This window comes from Macaca thibetana, chromosome 10, assembly GCF_024542745.1.
Source record: "Macaca thibetana thibetana isolate TM-01 chromosome 10, ASM2454274v1, whole genome shotgun sequence".
NCBI classification, from domain to species: Eukaryota; Metazoa; Chordata; class Mammalia; order Primates; family Cercopithecidae; genus Macaca; species Macaca thibetana.
The window spans coordinates 5,152,470-5,170,167 of NC_065587.1; the positions used below are offsets into that span (position 1 = coordinate 5,152,470).

General features: G+C 43.8%; 1 protein-coding gene across 2 annotated transcripts in view; it reads right to left on the minus strand.

Annotated features, from left to right (window-relative positions):
* The window catches only part of ATXN10 (ataxin 10), a 209,004-nt gene that overhangs the window by 163,991 nt on the left and 27,315 nt on the right, over positions 1-17,698 (minus strand). Inside the window, exon 2 of one of the 2 annotated variants that reach the window (XM_050805913.1) lies at positions 11,495-11,620. In XM_050805913.1, the coding sequence (XP_050661870.1) occupies positions 11,495-11,610 (116 nt within the window). In that variant the 5' untranslated portion in view covers positions 11,611-11,620. Of the gene's footprint in view, positions 1-11,494; positions 11,931-17,698 lie in introns of those variants that run through there. The other variant, XM_050805911.1, reaches the window with a different exon arrangement.

Consider the following 17,698-nt stretch of genomic DNA (forward strand, 5'->3'; position numbering starts at 1 on the left):
CATGTGCCACCATGCCCAGCAAATTTTTGTATTTTTAATACAAAAATGGGGTTTCACCATGTTGGCCAGGCTGGTCTCAAACTCCTGGCCTCAGCGCCCGGCCCATGGAAAGTTCTGAGCAGAGGGGTGACATCATCTGACTTACGTGTTAAAAGGATCTCTTTGGCTGCTTTGTAAAGAATCACTCTTAAAGGGAGAAAGAGAAGACAGCAGGAGACCAGTTAGGAGGCTGTTTTTGGAGCAGAGGGAAAGCAGCAGATACAGTAAATAGAAATCAAATTCTGGATATTTTAAACATAGAGCCAATAGGACTTGATGATGGATTCTTATGAGGGTGTCTAAAAAAGGGGAGTGAAGGGTGACACCAAAACTTTAGCCTGAGACATAAACCGAAAGATGTATTTATTGTTTACAGAAACAAAGAAGAGTACTCTGAGGATATCTGGTGGATGAGAGGATCAGGAGAAATACAAGTAGAATGTGAAGTAGTCAGGTGAATAAACAAGTCTAGGGTTCAGGAGAGAAGTCTAGCTAAACTGGGTGTGGTGGCTCATGTCTGTAATCCCAGCACTTTGGGAGGCCAAGGCAGGAGGATCCCTTGAGCCCAGGAGTTCAAGACTAGACTGGGCAACATGGTAAGACCCTATCTCTACAAAAAAAATTTAAAAAAATAGCCAGGTGTGGTGGTGGATCCCTGTAGTCTCAGCTACAAGAGAGGCTGGGACGGGAGAACTGCTTATGCCTGGGAGGTCAAGGCTGCAGATCATGCCCCTGCATTCCAGCCTGGATGACAGAGCAAGACCCCATCTCAAAAAAAAAAAAAAAAAAAAAAAAAAAAAAGTCCAGCTAAAGAAAAATGTTAGTCACCAGCAAACGGAAGTTATTAAAGCCACAAGATTGAGTGAGAATACTGTGAGAGTAAATATAGGCAGAAAAAAGAAGCGGTCTGAGGACTGAGTTCTGAGATCCGGGAAGGATTATCACTCAGGGAAATGGAGGGAAAGATTTTTCTTAGGATGGGAAAAGTTACAGCAGATCTATAAACTGATGAGTGCAATCCAATAGAAAGGGTAAAATTGATTATTTCTACGGCGGTGGGGGGAAGAAGACTGCTGGAGCAATATGTGCAAAAGGCAATGGAATTTAGTGCAAACCTAAGGGGAGCTTATATTCAGAGCAAGACCCTCATCCACAGAACAGAAGCAAAGGCAGGTTATGGGCAGATACAAGTAGGTGGGCAGAGAGGGTGATGAGAGTTCCTGGAAATTATCTGCTAGTTGCTCCTCTTTTTCAAGAAATAGCTGAGAGTGAGGATGAGGGGATAGAGGTTTGAAGAGAGTGGGGCATGAAATACCTGACTCGGGGAGCAGGAGTCAAGGGACCAGGGCAAACATCGGGACTGACAGGTAGCATTACGGGCCACCTTAGTGAGTCATCAGCAAGTTAAAATGAGAGCAGTCTGCACGGCTGTACGTTTTTCTCTAGCCGTGTTCAGCTATTTGGGTGCTGGCACAAAGGACACAAGTTGGATTTGACCAAAGCTGGAGTTTTACCAGGCAAACATAACAAAGTTTAGAGAGGAGGCAGGGGAGTTGAGGATGTACATAAAAAAAGAAATGCTCTTATTACTCATCCATGGATCTAAGCCAGATCAAGATGGGAATGTGAACATTAAGAAGGGGAATGAAGAACAAAAGGGGTAGTAAATAGGAAATAGGGTCAAAAGATTGTAGGTCCTGGTGAGGTTAAAGACTTGATGGAGCAGGGGCCCTAAAGAAAAGATAAAACAGGGATTGGGACTCTTGAGATTGTGGGAGAAGGCAGCTACAGTTATGGATAAAGTCTAAGTAAGGTATGGCAGTGTGTGGCTGAGATGGAATGGAGGTCAAGCTCACTGAAAGTCAAAGAAATTCGAGGTCAGGATAATGAAAATAATCTATGTAAACAATGAAATAACTGAGATTTAAGACAGGAGAAGTAAGAGTGAAAAGTGAACCCAGGGCTAAACTCTTCAAGGAATGAGGCAGACTGACCCACAGGTCTCTTAACTACAAAAGTGATTGAATAAGTGATACCCTGATGTCATGAGATTAAAAGTTGGAGTGGTCTATGGAGGAAAAAAGGTCTGAAAGCAGCAATGACAATCAAGGTGAACTACCGTACCTTTGACCAAGCATTACACTGAGTGCAGGACAGAAAACAGCCTCCCACTTTCAAGAACCCTGGGAAAGGCATGTCCTCAGAGCCATATTTCATTTAGATCAAGAAGATGAATGGGTGTTCACAGAAATTCAGGATACAGGGAATTTTGCTGAGGGCACAGAAAAGGATCTTAAGAACTGGGGAGTCAGAAAAGGATTCAAGTAAAAACCTTTAAGGGTGTCAGGCACAGTGGCTCACACCTGTAATCCCAACACTATGGGAGGCTGAGGGGGAGGATCGCTTGAGCCCAGGAGTTCAAGACCAGCCTGGGAAACATAGTGAGACCTAATCTTTACAAAAAATTTTTTTAATTAGCGGGGCATGGTGGCACTGTGATAGCACCACTGCACTCCTTAAAGGGATGAGAGTTCAGAGAGTAAGAGAAAACCTAGGAGTTTCTCATATAACTTAGAAAATCAGTTTGTGAATTTCTAGCAAAAACCCTGCTGCAATTTTATTATGAATGGCACTGAATCCATACGTCAATTTAGGAAGTATTGATGTCTTTGTTATTGAGGTTTCCTGTAACACAATGGTGTATCTTACCATTTAAGTCTTTTTAAATCTCTTTTCATAGTTTTGTAATATTCTCATTGATGATGATGATGACAATGACACCAACAACGATAATGCTAACACTTAAACTGTGTCTGGTAGGTGCCAGGCACTGTTCTAAGCAGTACACAAACTCCTCAACAGCTCTCATGAAAGAACATCCCTCACTTATAGATCGTCTTGTTAATTCTAATAACTTCTCTAAGCTTCTGGCCATCAGAGGGCCCAGGGCGCCCTAGCGGTAGTCCCACCATTCCTTTGCTTTTGAGTGTCCTTGCCCACAGTCCAGTGACCAAGCCCTTGGGTCCAGTGACCACTACAAAAGACTGGAAGAATGAAAGAGCTGAGAAACTCTGCTCTGAGGGTACTGGTGGTCACAATCCTAACCTTACTTATTTTGATTGGCCGGCTCAAACTCTTTCCTGTCTACTTCATGCATTTAAGATAATTGAACGTAAGACGTGGCTCACACTGACCACTTCTGTATTTTGAAACTGAGTCAGAACACCTTACCAAACAATTCCATGTGGCATTCCAGCTCATGGCATAGGTAAAAATAAAAGAAATTGCCATCACACTCTAAAATGTGCTTTTTATAGTGTAACTTAATTGATGTTCTCTCTCAACAAAGTTGAGTTGAATCATGGTTGAGTCAAAACGCCATATGGCATCCTTAGCCAAGCTGATGACTCGTGTGGGTTTTTGTTTTTTGGGTTTTTGTGTGTTTTGGTGCAGTTAAAGACACTTGCTGGCTGGAGGTTCAGTAATGTCCGGGGAAAACCCACGTGCATGTAAATACACAGACGGATAGGTTTATTTTTTACCTCTGTGGTATGTTGACCTCTAAAGTGCTTCATCTATTCACTTTCTTTATGAAGGTTAGTCAACATATTTATACAAGCAGGTAACAATACCAAGTCATTTTTTACCCCTTGAATCTGTCATCTGTCATAGTTAACCTTTCCCGTCCCCTCCTAATTAAAGTCTTTCTTCTATGCTCTCATTTTCTCTCATGGCTCAAGAAAATTAGGTGTTCAAGAAAACAATAAAAATAGTATTGAATGCTCACTGTGTAGCAGGTCTGAAAGTTGGTACTGAAAATAGAGGTAAATAAGAATCCTGCCCTCAGACTGCTCTCACTCTAGTGAGACTGGTAGGTAATTAAGTGTTTGTAACACTCCATGTGAAGTTCTTTGAAAGAGGTAAGCACAGAGTGCCAAGGGAATACAGGGGAGGTCAGAAACAGGTTTCAAAAGGAAGCGAAATGATAATTCAACCTTGAGGGAAAACAGGGAGTGTGTATAAGCAAAGGATGAAGGCTTAAGGCATTTATATTTACAAATTTACAAATTTATTTTGTAAATATAAATTACAAATATACATTTTTAACAAATTACAAATTTATTAAATTTAATAATTTAATAGCATTAGAGCTACTCCTATGTGAGTAGTTCAAAGTAAGCTACACATAGTTCATTTTATCATATCAATCGCAGCTGCAGCACTAAGCACAGATCTTACATATATCATGTGTGGTGTGATTCAATGAATGAATTACATGGTAAACTAATCAATAGCATTTTAGTAATCTGAGTAATTACTGATTGGCTCACTGAAGGTACTGGCTCTTCACTGCTCTGTTTAGTTCAGTTCAATATTTACAGGGTACCCAAAATGGGCCAGGCACCCTGCTAAGAAACACCATAAAGTCCCTCCCTTCAAGAAAGGCACTACCGAGTAGGGAAAAAGATACATAAAAGGCTATTTTATTATGAAACAAAAATAGCAGTGAAGGAGGAGTTCACATTTTAAACACCTCCCCTCCACTCCAAACAATGTGACTTTTAAAAAATCATAAATATATAACTTCACATGTCCACCAAAATTCAGTGTCAGTCATTTTCATTGTAATAGCGATGCAGAGGTATCTTCTTACGCTTTTGTTCATAACAGCACTATTGAGATAGGGTTCACGTGGCACACAAGTCACCCACTTAAAGTGTACAATTAAATGGATTTTGGTACATTGCATTATTAATTTTTTTAACTGTGGTAAAATACATATATAAAACATAAAATTTGCCATTTTGTTCATTTTAAGTCTACAGTTCAGTGGCTTTAATTATATTCACAATGTTGTACAACTATCAACTCTACTTCCAAAATTTTTTTAACACCCAAATAGAAACTCTGTCAACATGAAGCAATAACTCCCCATTTCCCCTCTCTCCAAATCCTAGTAACCTCTAATCTACTTTCTGTCTCTACAAGTTTGTCTCTTCTAGGTATTTCATAAATGCAGAATCATAAAAAATTTGTCCTTTTTCATTTTCTTCGGGCATATACCTAAGAGTAAAACTGTCTGGTCATATTCCATGTTTAGCTTTTTGAGGACCCACTATTTTCCATAGTGGCAGCACCATTTTACATGTCCACTAGCAACACACAAGGGTTCCCATTTCCCCACATCCTCAACAATACTTGTTCTTTTCCATTTTTTGGATAATAGCCATCCTAAACGGTGTGCAGTAGTCCCTCACTGCAGTTTTAACTGCCATTTCCCTAATGATTAACGATTTGGAGCACTTTATCATAAGCTTATTGGCCTTTATATTTCTTTTTTCAAAAAAAAAAAAAATTTTTGCCCAATTTTTAAATTGAGTTGTAGGAGTCTTTTTTATTGAGTTGTAGGAGTACTTTATACATTCTAAAACAACTTCTTTATCATATATATTTTAAAAACTTCTCTAACTCCAGGACTTGCCTTTTCATTTTTTTTTAAAGCCCTTTTGGCCTGAATTTATTGTTTAATTTTTAAATTAAACACCAACAAAAACCTCATTTTGTCTAAGCAGATTAAAGAGAAAAAAATGAGCTATACTGATAGAAGCTGAAAAAAAAAAAAATTACTGTCAACATGACTAAGAAAAAGACCAAGCAAGCACAATGAGTAATAACTTACAGAAATAGCAGCAACTCCACAAGAAACTGTTAAGAGTCTGCCACTATCAACTGTATGCTAGATGCCAGGCATACAGTGAATGTGAGGTGCCCACTCTATTCAAGAAGCTTGGCGGGGCGTGGTGGCTCACACCTGTAATCCCAGCACTTTGGGAGGCCGAGGCGGGTGGATCACGAGGTCAGGAGATCGAGACCATCCTGACTAATACAGTGAAACCCCGTCTCTACTAAAAATATAAAAAATTTTTAGTAGAGTAGTAGAGCCCGCTGGGCGTGGTGGCGGGTGCCTGTAGTCCCAGCTACTTGGGAGGCTGAGGTAGGAGAATGGTGTGAACCTGGGAGGTGGAGCTTGGGGTGAGCCAAGATTGCGCCACTGCACTCCAGCCTGGGCGACAGAGCAAGACTCCGTCGCAAAAAGAAAAAGAAGCTTATCAGCTGGACGACCAATGAGGTTATCAGTTTAAGTATGAGATGAATTTATAGAAAGCAGTATCCAAATGTTCCATTATTTCAAGAATACTCAAGAATCAGAACACAGTCTCCCCCTACTATTCTCTAATAAGAAAACATATTACAGAAGAGCACTATTTCCAGAACTTTCTGTGATGATAGAAATATTCTCTATCTGTGCTGTCACAATCACATGTGGCCACTGAGCACTTAAAATATGGCTAACGCCAGCGTAGGCAACATGGTGAGATCTCATCTCTACAAAAAATAAACAAAAAAAATTAGCTGGGCGTGGTGGTGTACACCTGTAGTCCCAGCTACTGGGGAAGGAGGCAGGAGGACTGCTTGAGCCCAGGAAGTCGAGGATGTAGTGAACTATGATCGTGGCACTGCACTCCAGCTTGGGCAACAGAGTGAGACTCTCTCTCTAAAAAAATAATAATAAGGAGCCAGGCACGGTGGCTCATGCCTGTAATCCCAGCACTTTGGGAGGTCAAGGCAGGCGGATCGCCTGAGGTCAGGAGTTTCAGACCAGCCTGACCAACATGGAGAAACCCCGTCTCTATTAAAAATACAAAATTAGCCATGTGTGGTGGCACATGCCTGTAATCCCAGCTACTCAGGAAGCTGAGGCAGGTGAATCACTGGAACCCGGGAGGCGAAGATTGCAGTGAGCCAAGATCGCGCCATTGCACTCCAACCTGGGTAACAAGAGCGAAACTCTGTCTCAAAAAAAAAAAAAAAATTAAAAATTAAAAAATATGGCTAATGCAACTAAGGAAATGAACATTAATTTTACTTATTTTCAATTAATTAAGTAGCTACATGTAGCTAGTGGCTACTTAATTAATAGCACAGATGGAGTATGACAACCCATCTCACCTGGCTCTACACTTTGTGGGGTCTGGAGATGCCTCAGAGATGCATCATAAAGGCAACTAGCCAGGCACAGTGGCTCATGCCTGTAATCCGAGGCAGGAGGATCACTTGAGGCCAGGAGTTCGAGACCAGCCTAGGCAACATAGTGAGACCCCTTCTCTAAAAAAAATGCACTCCAGCCTGGATGACAAAGTGAGACCCTGTCTCGAAAAAAAAAAAGAAAAATAACTAAAGGAGCAACTCAAATAGAATTTTAAATGTATTTGTCTTACTTGTTCAGAAAGAATTTAACATGACTTGCAAAGATTCACAGCAAGATAAATCACTTGTTAAACAAATGTGAAATACACTGATATCTACGTTAAACAAAAAGTATAAAACAAATGTAAGAAAAAAGAATTATCTTACACAGAGAACAAACAGCTGAGGAATATCTCAATATTGATATTATATGACCATAAGCAATATGTTTAAATAATTTTAGTGACCAAGACACTTTAAGAAGTTACAGAAGGCATGTAATACAGACCATGGAGAATTTAGACTTATGTATTAATGCTGTATTGCTATATAGCAAATTAGCCCAAAATTTAGCATTTTAAACCAACAACATTTATGATCTCACACAGATCTGAGCAGCTTAGGGTGCCTCACAAGGTTGCACACTTGGTTGAGGATGTGACTGGAGCTCAGAGGACCTGCTTCCAAGGTGGTTTATCACATGGCTGTTCGAAGGAGGCCTCAGCTCCTCACCACACAGCTCTCTGCACAGGGATGCTTGAGTGTCCTCCTGACACGGCAGCTGGCTTTGTCAGAGTGGGCGATCCAAGAAAGAGCTAGCAAAGCGGAAACTACGACGCTTTTTATGACCTAGTCTGAGAAGTCGCACACTGTCACTTCTGCCATATTCTACTCTTCACAAGCAAGTCACTAAGTTCAGCCCACACTCAAGGAGAAAATAATTAACCTCCTCCTCTTGAGAAGGTCAGAGTATCAAAGAATTTGTGAACATATTTAAAATCACCACAATGGGATGTAAGAATTTCTTTTCACTTGCGGGTTGCTAAAATCGTAATGAGATCCTGAGATCCCTTTCTCTGGAAACCCCAAAATTAGAACCGACTTCCTGAAATAGCTTCAATTTTTGGTTTTGATAAGACAGGAGATTCAACACGAATGGATTCTTGGTCATATAACCTTGTTATATTTTAATAACAGGTCCTAAATAATTGGCATTTACTATGCATAAACCACTATGCTACACATACAACATTACAGATCCTCAAAATAATCCCTCAAAGTGGCTGCCATCATCTCATTTTCAAGACAAGAAACAGGAAGTCTACAGAGACTAAGCCAGGATTCATATCCAGGTCTCCATGGTTCCAAAGCCACTGCTCTTTCTACTGCATGACACTTCCACTACTCAAGCTAGCGAAGACAGAAGTTTGTTTTGTAGCATGGAAGAGTTCAGAAGGACCACCAACTACATTATGTCTGTGATTCTTCAAATATAAAATGGAATCCTAGAGAAATAACGTATTCCACCAAAAGAGAAGAATCTCTTAATTACCTTCCTCGCCGTTTTTGCTTTTTGTCTGCTGTTTTCTATTTGCTACACTGAGGACTCATTGTGCTTGGCTTTTTGTCTCGTCCACCTTCTAACACCTTGGCCAATCCTTCCCCTGGGTCCATCTGTGTTCCTGTTCATACTAGACAACAGCCCTATGCCCTCTCTCAAGAGGAGACCTCCAAGGACAAACACTGGCTCCCTGAGCATCAGAACTGGAGGGATCCTCTCAGAGGAGCGGGAAGTCTGGGCCCAGCCCCACAACAACCTTATGATTTGTCCAAAGACAAAGAGAAGCAGTGACAGAACCAGGACCAGAAGCCTGTCCTTATAAACTCTGATCATGAGTTCTCTGCCCCACCACACAACTGTGTCTTTCCATGCCAGGACCTGCACATCAGTTCACCTTTCCTGGTCTCCAATCTCTGCCTGGAAGAAGGACACTGCCCCAGAACTCAGATGAAATCTGGGAAGCATCCTCATTTCCTCATTCTCCCCCCAACAATCCAATTGGTCCTTGAGTCCTGTCCATTCAACCTTATATCTCTCAGTATTTATTCTACTCATCCCCACAGACAATGTCCTAATTTAGGCACTTTTCTCTTTCACATGGGCTTCTGCTACCACTCCTTAAAGATCCCCGCTATCTCTAGCTTCATCCTCTCTCATTTATTCCCCACAATGGAGGCGGAGGTGGCCAGGAAGATCTAACAGGCAGATTATTATCATGCCACTCCCTTGACAAAAACCATCAATGGTTCTCTGTAACTTCTTCCCTCACAAGAGACAGAGTCAAGAAAGGCCTTCTAAACTAGCTCAGGGGCTTGGATTTTCTCCAAGTTATAAAAAGGGAACTGATGTTTGAATAAATGTCTCCTCTGTACGAGAAACCTAATCTATGTTACTTTACTTGTCTCATCGGTTTTGCAAAATTAACATATGGCCCCTTTGCAGACACTGTTCCTTCTAGTCCTCTCATCTATAACCCAGCACCTGAAATAATCTTAAAAAGCCTTTCCTGAGCCGGGCATGGTGGCTCATGCCTGTAATCCCAGCACTTTGGGAGGCTGAGGTGGGCGGATCACGAGGTCAGGAGATCAAGACCATCCTGGCTAACACGGTGAAACCCGTCTCTACTAAAAAAATACAAAAAATTAGACGGGCCTGGGGGCGGGCGCCTGTAGTCCCAGCTACTCGGGAGGCTGAGGCAGGAGAACGGTGTAAACCAGGAAGGCAGAGCGTGCAGTGAGCCAAGACCGAGCCACTGCACTCCAACCTGGGCGACAGAGTGAGACTCCGTCTCAAAAAAAAAAAAAAAAAAGCCTTTCCTGGCTCACCAATCGTCCAACGGACCCACATGTTCTCCTGTGTCACCACCTCTTGTATAGATTTCCATTAAAATGTGTTTATTTAGCAATTTCCCAAACATGCTTGATAAAAGGAATCACATCATTCATCTTTGTACTCTCAGCCCCTAACAAAAAAATCTGTTTCATAGTAGGTGCTCAATAAATGGTTGATGACTGGGTTATTAACTAAAAGCAAGGTCCATCATGGTACAGAAATGCCTAAGCATTATATCAATAAATACATCTCCCCCAAAGGCCCATGGAGCAGTACCAGGGACTTTTATTAACAGCATTCTTTCAGCAACTCCACATTGCCCCAAGTCATTTGAGGTAAAGGAAATGCTCAGACCAGGTGTCTAGTTTAAAGAGAGGAATAGTGATCACCTAGGCCGACCCAAGTCTTTCTTCAATGTTCCCTCTGCTCTTTGTACATACATACCCCCACAGCTGTTGTTATCTTGTACATACTAGTACAGGAGAGAGCAAGGACTTTCCATTTTCCCACCCCATCACCTAGCACAATAGCTGATACATGGGGAACTACCAATGTGTTAAGTGATAATATCAGCTACATTTAGTGCTATGTACAGGTATGTCCTAAGGATTTAATATGCATTATCTCTCATTTAATCCTTATGACACTATCACCAGGGAGGTACTGTTCAACTTTACTCCCATTAAATAGACAAGAAAACTGAGGCCCCGATAGAACAAGATCAAACAAGCCTTGACTGAGGACTTCGCACATTTTATATTTTCACATGCTTTATTTCATTTATTCCTCTGTACAATCCAGCAACTAAGCTGTGTATTATAGTCCCATTTTTAGACAAGAATTCTAAGGCTTGGAGAAACTGCACAGTAACACGCAGCTTGCAAGGCCAGGAACCAAATCCACAACTGTTGACTCCTGGGCACCTTCTCTTTTTGCCTGGCTATCTCGCCCCTCAGTGGCACCAGGACTGGACTGGTCTCTCCAGGCCCCTGCTCTTGCACACTGCAAAGAGCGCAGCTCCCAGGGCGGATGGTGCAGCCTGGGCTTTAACGCCGAGGAGAAAGGAGTGCCAGTCCCACTCCATGCTTAGAGACTGGCATCCCCGCAACTGCCCAATTCCCGCGTCCGTAACACGCGTCTCTCCCGCTAAAATACACGCTTTATGACTCTGGGGGCCGCGTGGGTCTTGCAGCCAGGGCCTGGCGCAGCCCTCGCACATGACAGGGGCGGCCTAAGCGTGTGTTGGGTCAACAGTACCCGCACGCCGCGGCAAGGGCTCCCGGCGTCGCGGCTTCGCACCCGGACGGGCTGCGGTGGGGGAGCGGGGACCCGCCCCGGACCCCGCGGGGACCCACGAGCACGAGGCGGTGCCTGGGAGTCGGGAGGCCTGGGTGGCGCTCGGGCCGCCCGCGCAGGCCTCGCCCTCCGCGTCTCCAGCGAGGAGGGGGCGGTGCCTGGGCCCAGGCCGGGGCCGCCGCGGGAGTCCCGGCCGCCCTCCCCTGCCCGGGGCAGACCCCCAGCCGGGCCCGTTACCGGTTCCGCTGCTCTTTGAAGAGCGCCGTGAGCGCGCGCAGGGCCTCCAGGTCCTGGATGGGTGCCGGCACCATGATGCCCGACAGCCTGGCAGGCGGCGGCCTGGGCGCCGCCATCTTGCCGCTCACAGCTTGGCCGAGCCTGACGAGGAGGAGGAAGGCGAGGAGGAGGGAGGGGGAGGACGACAAGGAGGGAGGAGTAAGATGGCGAGGAGGAAGGGAGAGGCCTCGCCCTACACAACCCTAACCGCCGCCGACGCTGCAGCCCACGCTGCCCAGAAGCTGCGCCGCGGCCGGAGAGCTCGAGGCTGAGCCCAGACTCGCCTCAGGCGGGAGGAGGGGACGGCGCCGCGGGGGAGGGGGCGCTGGCGGAAGTCCCGCCTGAGGGGAGGGGGCGCGGCGGAAGTTCTGGGTGAGGGCGGAGAGGGATGCTGGGGTGATTGACTGGGAGGTATCGCAGACGGGGCTCCTCCGAGGGGAGGGGACGCCGGGGGGAGGGGACGCCGGGGGGAGGGGGCCCGTGTTGATAGGGCCGTAACAGGGTCTCAGTCTTGGGAGCGGGTATCGGGGACAGAGGTTCACCCTGAGGAAGAGGGGCGCGTCCTATGGGAGGGGGCCCGCGGACAGAGGGGTCTCCCTCAGGGGAGGGGATCCGGGGGGTAAGTGGCCTGTGGGGGGTTGAGCCGTAACAGGGTCTCGGTCTTGGGAGCGGGTATCGGGGACAGAGGTTCACGCTGAGGAAGAAGGGCCCTTCTATGGGAGGGGGCCCGCAGACAGAGGGGTCTCCCCCAGGGGAGGAGATTCTGGGTGGAGGGGACCGTTTTTGGAGGAGACGCTGTCTGAGGGGCACGGGAACGAAGAGGGCCGGACAGAGGCTCCACCTGCTAAGGCTGAAGACCTTGATCCCACTGCTCAAGTGGGTTGATCAGTTCCCCTGCGCGGGCCCACTGGAAGCCGGAGCGGTCTGTCACCAGCTTGCAAGTCTCAGACCCTGAAAACTCACTTCCCAGTCTTACTGATCATTGCTGATCAATACCAGACCACTTACGAGGCACTCAGCCTTGGGCAAGAATACATTGCTCCAGGTCCTCAAAGGTTTAAAATACCGTTCTAAGTCAAGAAGCTAAGTTACATAGCAAGAGGGTACGAATTGTTTTTTTCCAAAGGGAAATGAATATATTTCACAGGAATCAGACAAGGCTTCTCTAGCTGGTGTTGATCACATATTTTCTTTCCGCTGCCCTTTATTACAGTGTATATACTTTCTTTCAACAAAAATTGTTGCTAAGCCCTGTGCTAGGTGCTAGAGATACAAAGATCAATAAAAGATAGTTCCAAACCTGAAGGAACCTCACAGACTATTGAGAAGGAGAGAAGCAAACATAACTGAGTATAGTTGTGAACTGTAACTGTACAAATTGCTATGGGACCACTTAAAATATGTAAATACATACCCTCTACATTCTGCTTGGAGAGTAGGAGTGTGTTTATAATATGGTACTCTTAACATTCTTTGCTAAATAAAATGTAAAGATACAATAAATACCACCACAGTATGCAGAAGAAGTGAATCCTGGAGGCGCATGGTGGTTCATGCCTGTAATCCCAGCACTTTGGGTGGCCAAGGCAGGAGGATTGCTTGAGCCCAGGAGGTCGACGCTGCAGTGAGAGCTGTGATCACACTACTGTGCTCCAGCCTGGGTGGCAGAATGATACCCTGTATCAAAAAAAAAGGAAGGAAGGAAATTAATGCTGCCGCACAAGCAAGTTACTTGATATTGTCATTCAGTTTACCCCATGTAATTGAGTATATATTCATTCCACGAATATTGCTGTGTGCTATGTGCCAGGTATTAGATCACTTATTAATAGCAATGCTCAAGACAATGCAAAATGTTTAACAATCCTTAAGCTAGCAGGGTAAAATCTCTTTAATTTTCCCTTGAGGAGCACAGGATGGTAGAATGTACTTGTTATGCACCAAAATCCTGAACTTTAGGCCAGACGCAGTGGTTCACATCTGTAATCCCAGCACTTTGGGAGGCTGAGGTGGGTAGATCACTTGAGGTCAGGAGTTCAAGACCAGTCTGGCCAACATGGCAAAACTCCGTTTCTACTAAAAATATAAAAATTAGTCGGGCATGGTGGTGGGTACCTGTAGTCCCAGCTATTTGGGAGGCTGAGACAAGGGAATTGCTTGAACCTGGGAGGCAGAGGTTTCAGTGAACTGAGATCATACTACTGCACTCCAGCCTGGGCAACAGAGAGAGACTCCATCTCAAAAACAAAACAAAACAAAAAACCTGACCTTTAGTTTTCTTATCCTCAAATGTAACAACATTCCCAGGAAAACATTCCCCATAATATGCATACTTCTTGCCTGGAATATTGCAATATATTCCTGATTGGTCTTTTGGCCTCTGCTCTTGCTTCCCTATGTTTTAGATCCTTTAAAAAATATGTCAACATTTAACTCTGCCCAAAACCTTTTAAGGGATTTCCATTTCACTCAGAGTAAAAGCCAAGTTCTTCCAATAGAAAAGCCCCTAAATGACCTGCCCGCTCCTTCACCGTCATCCCCAGCCCTTGCGGGCTCGAATCACATCTACTAGCCTCTTCCTCTTCCATTGCGCTTCAGCCATACTGATCTCCTTATTGTCCTCTGTCTACTTAAAAGGAAGAAGCCAAGGTAAAATCAATATAAATAGTTTATTTGGGCCAACGTGAGCACTGCAGCCCAGGACATACATCCAAGTTGCCTTGGGGAGTGCCCTGGAGAACAAAAGAGAAGCTCAACTTTTTAAAGAAAACAGGACGAATCAGGAGAGACGGTGATTTAAAAGGTTGCTTGTCATGAATTCTCATTGGTTTAAGAAACAATGTTGGTTAGTGATTGGCTGTACAATGTTGAACTATAGGTTATATGCCATTTTGTGGCTAGTTGACATCAGTCTAGAGCCCAAATAGAATGTGGCTTCAAGAGGTAATTGGGCCAAAGCACTGTAGTCTCAGAGCTTTGGGTGGCTGAGGCAGGAGGATTGCTGAAGCCCAGGAGTTTGAGACTAGCCTGCACAACATAGTGTAAGACCCCATTTCTACGAAAAAAGTTTTTTAAAATTAGGCATGGCGGTGCATGGCAATAGTCCCAGCTACTCCAGAGGCCGAAATGGAAGGATTCATTGAGCCCAGGAGTTGAAGGCTTCAGTGAGCTCTTACCACACCACTGCACTCCAGCCTGGGTAATAGAGTGAGACCCTGTCTCTAAAAATAATAATTCTTTTTAAAAAGAGGTGAGTATTTAGCTCAAGGAGGAGTGACATGATTTGCTGTTTCATTCCAATGCTTCTCTAGGCCTGATCATTTAAAGGAGTTCATATTCCTCAGATAAGGTTTATTTTTTCCTTTTTTTTTTACCCCACAACTCCACCAAGAAAAGTACCCTCCTGCCTTAGGACTTTGTATATGCTTGTGTGTTTTGTTGTTGTTTTTGTTGTTTTACATAGAACAACTCCTCACAAACATCTCCATGACTTGCTTCCTTATTTCCTTCAACTACCTGTTCAAATGATCTTTTAATGACCTTCCTGATCAATCTATTTAAAATTGTAACAGGCTACCCAAATTCCTGATCCCCAGGAATTTTCCACGTAGCACTTAACACTTGACATATTATATAACTTACTTTTCTGTTTGGTTTATTGTTACTTATCCACTTCACTTACTACTAGAATGTAAGCTCCACAAGGGCAGAGATTTTTGTCTCTTTTGGTTATTTTTGTATCTCCAGCCCAGCACCTAGAAAAAGACCTACTATGTGGTAATTGCTCAATAAAAGTTGAATTAATGAACAAAGAATCTTTTTGACTATATCAGCAGAGGCTGGGCGCGGTGGCTCACGTCTGCTCATGCCTGTAATCCCAGCACTTTGGGAGGCGAAGGCAGGCAGATCACCTGAGGTCAGCAGTTCGAGACCAGCCTGGCCAACAGGGTGAAACCCCCATCTCTACTAAAAATACAGAAAAAAATTAGCCAGGCATGGTGGCAGTCACCTGTAATCCCAGCTACTCAGGAGGCTGAGGCAGGAGAATCACTTGAGCCGGGGAGGCAGAGGTTGCAGTGAGCTGAGAGCATGCCATTACACTCCAGCCTGGGTGACAGAGCAAGACTCCATCTGTAAATAAATAAATATATATATTTTTTATTATATATATATTATATATATTTATACAGATATATATATATCTGCAGAAAGCAAAAAGGAGATCGCATGCCTCTAGAAGAAGTGCAATAATCCAAAAAGTACAGAAAAGGAGGCTGATGGAAAAAGGAGAAAAAAGTTGTAAGGGAGAAGAGTAAAAGAGAGATTAACAGGACAGACAAAAAGTAGAAATGTGCATAAGAGAAACGAAAGGAAATTAAACTGGTCAAACAGTGGATGTTATTGACTGCCCAAAATCGACTAGAGGATTTCAACCTTGACTTAATTGACAGAACCAAGTTAATATTTCACTAGGGCTAAATGACATTTTTAATGTTGTATAGCTGTTTGACTTAGACGAACCCGATGAACATGCCACCATGTTGATGTACGTGAATTCAACTTCAAATGAAATGTGTGATATAAATTTGTATCTTGAGCCCACTGCAGAAGAATTGAATCAGCAATGACTCAGTAATGAAGAAAGAAGTAAATACAAAGAAAAGAAAAGGAAGGAAGACAAAAAAGAAAATCAGACAAGAAAGTAGGTGAGGTGCGAGGCAAAAACAGATTTGGACCAAAGTGTATATGATTTTGGCAAGGAAAAGAGAGAGAAAGTAAGTGAATACTGGTAAAGAGAATAAAAGATAAGGCCGGGCGCAGTGGCTAACACCTGTAATCTCAGCACTTTCGGAGGCCAAGGCGGGTGGATCATGAGGTCAGGAGATCAAGACCATCCTGGCTAACACGGTGAAACCCCATTCTACTAAAAATACAAAAAAATTAGCTGGGCGTGGTGTTGGGCGCCTGTAGTCCCAGCTACTCGGGAGACTGAGGCAGGAGAATTATGTGAACCTGGAGCTTGCAGTGAACTGAGATCGCGCCACTGCACTCCAGCCTGAGCAACAGAGTGAGACTCCGTCTCAAAAAAAAAGAAAAAAAAGAGAGACAGACAGAATAGAAGATAAATGACAGGTGGATAGAAAAATGTGTGCTTGTGCTGGCTCTTCTCTTGGAAACTTCCTTCTTAGCATCTCTACCTATGATGCTCTTGCTAGAAAGCTTTTGTCATATATCACCAACTCCACAAGATCTCATGTGTTCATCAGAAGAATCTCTGGTCAGCCTGTGCCTCTCTTTTGGCACTGACTTTCCATAGTCAGCCTGTGCTATAGATGTGTGTTTATGCCGTCCTCTTCCACATCTGAGGTCCCTCAAGGCAAGGATTTTCTCATCTTCATCCCAGCCCTGTGCTTAGAAGAAATGCTCTCAATATCTGTTGAATGGAAAACTCTGGAGATTGAGAAAAAGGAGAAAAAAAGAGTAGTGTACTTGTTCAGAGCAGGGATTAGCAAATTGTCACCTGTGCGCCAAACTCTTCCCACCACCTATTTTCATAAATAAAATTGTATTAAAAACTGTCATAGTCATTCATTTACATATTGTCTATGGCTACGTTGGCACTAAAGTGGCAGAGTTGACTTGTTGTTACAGAGACTGTACGGCCTCCAAAGCCTACAATATTAACTGTATGGCTCTTTTTAGAAAAGGTTTGCCAACCTCTGGTGGAGAACATGAGCTCTGGAGTCAGACCTGGGTGATGTGAATCCCTCTTTTATCTCTTAGCACCTCAACTTGGACAAGTAACCATCTCTTTAAGCCTTCTTTTTTTTTTCATTTGGAAAATGGAATAGTAATAGCACCTACTTAATTAAGTTGTTGGGAAGATTTGATGACAGTCAATCCTGAGTCTGTTATATATTTAGCTTAGTTCAATACATGTTAACAGTGAACTGTATGGTGTAAAAGTGAGACAGTAGGAGGAATGAAATTGGGCAAGGAGATCAAAAGCTGTTAGGTAGTTGCGCAAATGAGAAACAGTAGGAAATACGTAGGAAATTGTGGATAGGGTCAAGATATAATTGGTAATAAGTGACTGACAATAGACTTCCGGTATTTGAGGTGATCATTCTGATGTTAGTAATAGTTGCCTTGTAGGGATCAATG